Raw genomic sequence first — 6,989 nt, 5'->3', positions numbered from 1 at the left:
GTGGTCTGCAATTTGCTCTTCCCCACACTTGCATGTCGTGGAATCCACTTTGTAGCCCCATTTCTTAAGATTGGCTCTGCATCTCATGGTGCCAGAGCGCAGCCTGTTCAGCGCTTTCCAAGTTGCCCAGCCTTCTGTGTGCCCAGGAGGGCATTAGGTGAACTTAACTGAGTAATTGATGCAAAATACTGGTCATTTTTAATGATGACATAGATAGATATTCATAAGAACTTATGCGTGCTTTGTGTTCTGGTGACCAGGGTTGGAATCCCTGCTTGGCCATGAAAGCCCACTGGATTATTTTTGGTGAGTCACACACTCTCTGCCCCAGAAAACCCCATGGTAGGTTCACCTTAAGTAGCCATAAGTCAGAAATGACTCAATGGCACACAATCACAAAATTAATAAGAAATAAGAAGAAATGTACTGGATGCTAATTTACCATTCATGAGTTTCCCAGTGATGTTGACGCATCGGTCCTGGGCCTCAAAACACTTTATCTTCGTGGGATTACAGGGTTCAGGACTCGCAGCAAAGCATGAGGGGCACATCATATTAGAAGTCTTGTTGGACTCCTTTGTTACTAAAGAGATGAGAAAAGGCAAGAGTAAACATACCACTGAGCTAAAATGTCCATCCAAAATAACACCCTTCCAAGCAGCTGGTGAAAAATGAAAAAGTGCAGAGCAAAAAGGCAGTTTTCCCATTATCCATTTCCCACAAGCTGGGATGGCAGTTGTTGGAAAGTAAGGGGCCATGTTAGTCTTACAGGAGACCTGAGAATGCTATGAGGTCAGCTGTGACCAACAGTGTTGTAGAATTTGAAGAGGCACGAATGGAGGGCAAAAGAGAGAAACATGCTAAGAGGAAGTGAAGGGGTGAATAGAGTTTATTAGGTGAAAGAGATGTTGAAAATGCAGAAATGCAAACCCAAGAAAGAGGTTTGTCCTTTGGCCTACAGAAGAGCAAGGGCAAAAGAGAGATAGAGTTTTGGAAAGCACAGGATGCAGAGTTGAAGGATAAGGGACAGGATGACATCCAAGAATTTGAAGTCATAACATGCATGTTTGCTCGAAGTATGCCGAAGGTTATCAGTTTTGTTGGCGCCGAAGTGGAAGAAGGTGAAAGAACATGTTTTTGAAAGGAAGTTTGGAAGAGGGTGGATCTGTTCATGATCTGTTCATGACACGACAGGAGAAAAGGGTATAAAAATGAACTGGAAAATCAAATGGCACAGGCAGCCTTTTGATAGACATCTGACTTCTCAGACTGTTTCTGTCCTTGTGCGGCCACACTTGCAATAAAAGGATTTTTGCTTCAAACCTCACGGAGACTGCTTGTCTTTTTAGAATCACCAATTTGCCAGTTAGAAATAGAAGGCGCATCAAGCCAACCTTGAGCAGGACCACCTTCCACCTGGAAACCAATGCCCTCACTGCAGGAGAACGTGTAGGTCAAGAATAGGGCTCCACAGTAACCTACGTACCCACTACCAGGACACCACACTTGGATCACTTAAGTAAGTAAGCACTGAGAATGCTACATTCCTGTTGCATGCCCCCCCCCCTCTCTATCTATCTATCTATCTATCTATCTATCTATCTATCTATCTATCTATCTGCCTTCCAACTGTTTCTAAATGCTCATTTGGACCTTTATACAGAACAGGAATGGTTTCCTGTTGAAATCCTTTTTTTAAAAAAAGGCTTCTTGTGTGCCAAAAATTTCAAGTCATGGCATAAAAGAAAAGCATTAATAAGAAGAGAATGAAAATACAAATGAAATACATCCAAAGCAAACATGAAGCCAACCTTTTCCTGAGAACCCCAAAACATCTCACTTACGGTCCAAGCTTGTGATACACTTGTTCTTGTCATGACAGCATTTGGCTTGACTATTCAGGTAAAAGTCTTTCCCTGCTGAGATGAACATATTCTTTTCAAGGCATTGATCAAAACTGACTGACTTTGGCTGGCAACCTAGATACAAATCTGATGACGTTTCTTTTTCATCTGTTAAAAAAAAAAAAGAGGGGGAAGATTTTAATATTGGGAATGCCAACTTTTGTTGAAACCAGTGGGAAAAGCAGTGAAAACCCCATGTCCTATTATGAGATGAATACAGCAAGCCCTAGAGCAGCTAACAGATTAAGACAGAGACACATGTGATTAGATAACATCAGAGTATGCTCAAGTTGGCAAAGTTTGCTTTTGCCTGAAGTTACTGGGAAGGACAAGCTTTCTTTTCCCCTTCTCTTATTCCTCCTCCTGAGCTGAGTTCAAACTGCTTTTGAATTTTGAACTCACTTTGACGCACATGATGCCAACTGAGGAAAACAACCCAGGATTTAGAGGAATAGCGAACTTAGGACATTGCTGTGAGTTTTCCGGGATGTATGGCCATGTTCCAGAAGCATTCTCTCCTGACGTTTCACCAACATCTATGGCAGGCATCATCAGAGGGTGTGACCTCACAAACTCTGAGGATGCCTGCCATAGATGTGGGCGAAATGTCAGGAGAGAATCCTTCTGGAACATGGCCATACAGCCCAAAAACTCACAGCAACCCAGTTCTTCAGGCTATGAAAGCTTTCGACAACAAATTAGGACGTTACTTAAAAAGCTGCAAAAGTGGGATGGCAGAGGATTCCTTGTCCAATGGAATAGTTGAATGGTATGGAAGAGGCATGCTATGCAAATATGGGATTTGCAAAATAAGATAAGGCCTTTTCAGAGGCAGTCCCTAGATTCTGGAATGATATCCTTCCACTTTTCTGTTTTCTCCCCTTGTAAAAGGTAAAGGTTGTCCCCTGACATTAAGTCCAGTCATGTCTGACTCTGGGGTGTGGTGCTTATCTCCATTTCTAAGCCAAAAAGCCGGCATTGTCCATAGACACCTCCAAGGTCATGTGGCCGGCATGACTGCATGGAGCACCGTTACCTTCCTGCTGGAGCGGTACCTATTGACATTTGCATGTTTTCGAACTGCTAGGTTGGCAGAAGCTAGGCCTGATAGCGGATGCTTATGCCTCTCCCCAGAATTGAACCTGCAACCTTTTGGTCAACAAGCTCAGCAGCTCAGTGCTCTAACCCACTGCGCCACCAGGGGCTCTCCCCTTGTATGTGATGTTAATAATTGAAAATTGCAAAGAATTTGATTCTGTTTGACTGTTGATTTTTGCATGTTTTCAGCTACAATGTATTTATTTTGAATTGCAATTGTGTCCCAGTTTTTTAATAAAAAATGTGTAAATGAAAAAAGGGAAGAAAAAGAAACATTAAAATGTTAACAAAATGTTATACAGAAACATAATGCGAATCTTATACAGACTATTAACAATGGTACAATTATCCCTTCTTATCAAACCCCTACCCCTCTTACCCTATACCCGTGAACTCATCACCCAAGACCTCCGACACCACTCAGAGTGGATCTCATATCTATTTATTTATTTACTACTAGCCATCCCCTGCCTGTGTTGCTGTGGCCCAGTCCGTGTATATGTGTTTTGTGTGTGTATGTATGTCTATATGTGTATATATGTGGTTTTGCTCATGCGTTGTAATGATGATGATGATGATGATGATGATGATGATGATGATTGTTGTTATTATTATTATTATTATTATTATTATTATTATTATTATTATGGCTTTTAAGTCTCTTCCACTTTGTTTTCAGTGTTTTTATGAGTGATGGTCACTCATTTGGCCTGATAGGTGTATTGTGTCTGAATTTGGTGTCAATTTGTCCAGTGGTTTTTGAGTTATGTTAATCCCACAAACGAACATTACATTTTTATTTATATAGATTTAATTACTATATTTATACTCTGCCCTTCTCACCCCAAAAGGAACTCAGAGTGGCTTGCAAACTGGCAACAATTCAATGCTGTACGAACAAACATATAAAAACAATAAGCATATACATTAAACCATAAAAGTTAAGAAAAAAAATCTATGCATTAAACCCAATTGTCAAAATCCAGGAGCCATTCCAGTCCTTACTCTGAGAAGGCTTTGTCCAACAGCCAAGTTTTTAATTTCTTTCTAAAGGTCAGGAGGGAGCTAATCTAATTTCACTGTGGAGGGAGTTCCACAGCTGAAGGGCCATCACTGAGAAGGCCCTTCCTCTCATCCCCACCAGTCACTTCTGCAAATGAGGTGGGACCGAGAGCAGGGCCTCTCCAGAAGATCTTAACTTCCAAGGTGGTTAACAGAGGGAGATACATTTGGACAGATATTTTTTTATTTTATTTATTTATTATTTAAACTTATATGCCACCACTCCCCTGGGGCTCGGAGCGGCTTACAAGACTAGCTAAAATCTAACAAAATTTAAAAGCAATTTAAAACAATTTTAAAACAACACTATCAAACATTAAAGGGCTGTCGAAACAGGTATGTCTTACATGCCCTGCGGAAAACTGGTAAGTCCCGCAAGGCACAGACTTCAGGTGGCATAGTATTCCAGAGTAATGGTGCCACTGCTGTGAAGGCTCTGCGTCTGGTTGCTGTTAGACGCAAGGTCTTGACACTGGGGACTTCCAATAGATCTTGGTCCTCAGAACGGAGGGATCTCTGGGGTTGGTAGGGGGTGAGGCGGTCCCTCAGATACATCGGCCCCAGACCATACAAGGCCTTAAAGGTGAGTACCATCACTCAATTGGTAACCAATGCAGCTGTAGTAAGATTGGTATTATGTGGCATCTCATCGGAATTCCCGCAAGAAGCCGAGCAGCTGCATTTTGTACCAACTTGAGCTTCCGGATCACCGACAAAGGAAGGCCAATGTAGAGAGCGTTACAGTAGTCCAGTCTTGAGATGACCGTGGCCTGGATCACTGTAGCTAGGTCGTCCCTGGACAGGGAGGGGGCCAGCCGTCTAGCCTGCCGCAGATGAAAGAAGGCGGTTCTGCTAACGGCGGAGACCTGGCCTTCCATCGTCAGCAGAGGGTCCAAAAGGACTCCCAGACTCTTTACCAGTGATGATGGGCATAGTGCCTTGCCATCCAGGGTAGGCAGCTGGATGTCCCCACTGCCCGTTCGACCCAGCCATAGGATCTCCGTCTTTGCTGGATTCACCCTCAACCTGCTGGCACGCAACCATCCAGTAACGGCCTTGAGGCACTGATGGAAACAATCGGGTACAGAGTCCGGTCGGCCTTCCATCTTCAGCACCAGCTGAGTGTCATCGGCGTACTGATAAGACTCAAGCCCAAAACCTCGAACCAGCTGAGCAAGTGGTCACATATAGATGTTGAATAACAGAGGGGAGAGAATGGCCCCCTGAGGAACCCCACAAGATAGAGGGGACCTCTCAGAGACCAGGCCTCCCCTCTCCACTCGCTGTCCACGGTTGTGAAGAAAGGAGAACAGCCAGTTTAAAGCTGTCCCCCTGACTCCAGCAACAGCAAGGCGGTGGGTCAAAAGATTGTGGTCGACTGTGTCAAATGCTGCTGTGAGATCCAATAACACAAGCAGCGCTGACCCGCCCTGGTCAAGCTGGCATCGAAGGTGATCCGTGATGGAGACCAGCACAGTCTCTGTCCCATGACCCGCACGGAATCTGGACTGGAAGGGATCTAGTTCAGCTGTGTCATCTAGGAATTGCTGCAACTGCTCCGCTGCTGCCCTCTCAATCACCTTGCCCAGGAACGAGAGATTCGAAACTGGGCGGTAACTGGAGGGAACCGAAGGATCTAAATCTGGTTTCTTCAGCAGGGGAGAGACCACTGCCTCTTTTAAACCCTCTGGAAAAACTCCTTGCTCAAGGGAGCTGTTTATAATCCCTCCAAGCAGGATTTCACTAGCCAAGAGGGACACGGATCGAGGGAGCAAGTGGTCGGTCTGGCTGCAGCTATGAGCCTATCGACAGCCCTGCGTCCAGTGGGATGAACTGGTCGAGGATGGGCCCCGCAAGTGGCCACGGAGTCTCAAGTTCTCTCACTGTATCAATTGTAGCGGGGAAGTCCCGGCGAAGTAGCGAGATCTTGTCTGCAAAGTAGCTCTGAAAAACCTCGGCTGAAGGGGCCTGATCACCACTTTTTGGAACGGTAGGAACCGTCGTTAGAGATCGAATTATTTTGAACAATTTTGCCGGGCATGAGTTAGCAGACACTATCAAAGAAGCATAATATACTCACTTTGCCTCAGTGATAGCTGGGCCAGAACTGTTTAGGGCTTTATAGGCTAAAGACAGCACTTTGAATTGTGCTCAGTAGCAGACTGGCAGGATCTGATCCAGGTTATCTGCTTTGAACTGGATTATATGAGTCGCCACTGCCAAATAATCTGGGATAGGAAGATAATCTGGGATCAGGTCCTGGAATATAGCGCAGTGTAGACGGGCCATAGTTATCTGAAAATCTGGCACACATACTTACCGAATGTATACGCAATTGCAATACAGTCTCCTTCCATGGTGCAGGTTTTTTCCTTAGAGCATAGATGGTCTCCACTATTACATTCACAAGTCAGCATTGAGTTTGCTAAAGGGAAAATAACAACAGCAGCAATAACAACAGAAACAATAACAGCAGGAACCTTGTTTCTTTTCCTACAAACTTTTAATGTTACCCAGAAACCTAGTATAGGTTTTCCCCTGACATTAAGTCGAGTCGTATCTGACTCTGGGGTGTGGTGCTCATCTCCATTTCTGAGCCAAAGAGCCAGCATCATCCATAGACACCTCCAAGGTCATGTGGCCAGCATGACTGCATGGAGCGCCGTTATTTATTATTATTAGAGCAAGAAATATTCTACTTTTGTGACTGGTGTAAAAATCACTGTGTATTTACAATAGTCTTGTGTTCTCTATATCACCCAATGCTGTATTATATAAATTGTATATACGTTCAGTGTTGTATTATATAAGTTGTAAAAAACATTTACCTCTGTGATTTATGTATGACTGCTTGTAGTGGATTTGTATCTTTGCAATTAAAAAGGGGGGCAGCTGGCAAGCCCCTAACACCAACATACAGTGCCA

General features: G+C 44.0%; 1 protein-coding gene across 1 annotated transcript; it reads right to left on the bottom strand.

The window, feature by feature from the left end:
- Positions 1-401: 401 nt before the first annotated feature.
- LOC137097998 (protein RoBo-1-like) lies at positions 402-6,481 on the bottom strand. Its single transcript, XM_067473634.1, has 4 exons — positions 6,385-6,481; positions 1,845-2,012; positions 1,487-1,489; positions 402-583 (listed from the first exon to the last, which is right to left on the bottom strand). Exons 1-4 carry the CDS (start codon positions 6,479-6,481, stop codon positions 402-404), a joined length of 450 nt encoding a protein of 149 aa, XP_067329735.1.
- Between the last annotated feature and the right edge of the window lie 508 nt (positions 6,482-6,989).

Source organism: Anolis sagrei, chromosome X, assembly GCF_037176765.1.
Source record: "Anolis sagrei isolate rAnoSag1 chromosome X, rAnoSag1.mat, whole genome shotgun sequence".
Lineage (NCBI taxonomy): Eukaryota > Metazoa > Chordata > Lepidosauria > Squamata > Dactyloidae > Anolis > Anolis sagrei.
The sequence above is the reverse complement of the archived record's forward strand: the minus strand, read 5'-3'. Positions and strand labels throughout refer to the sequence as shown.

Excerpts from the sequence above, each read along its gene's own strand:
- LOC137097998 (XM_067473634.1), bottom strand. The coding sequence starts at position 6,481 with ATGCTGACTTGTGAATGTAATAGTGGAGACCATCTATGCTCTAAGGAA. Across the intron at positions 2,013-6,384 it reads TGCAATTGCGTATACATTCG|ATGAAAAAGAAACGTCATCA; the intron begins GTAAGTATGTGT and ends TTTTTTTAACAG.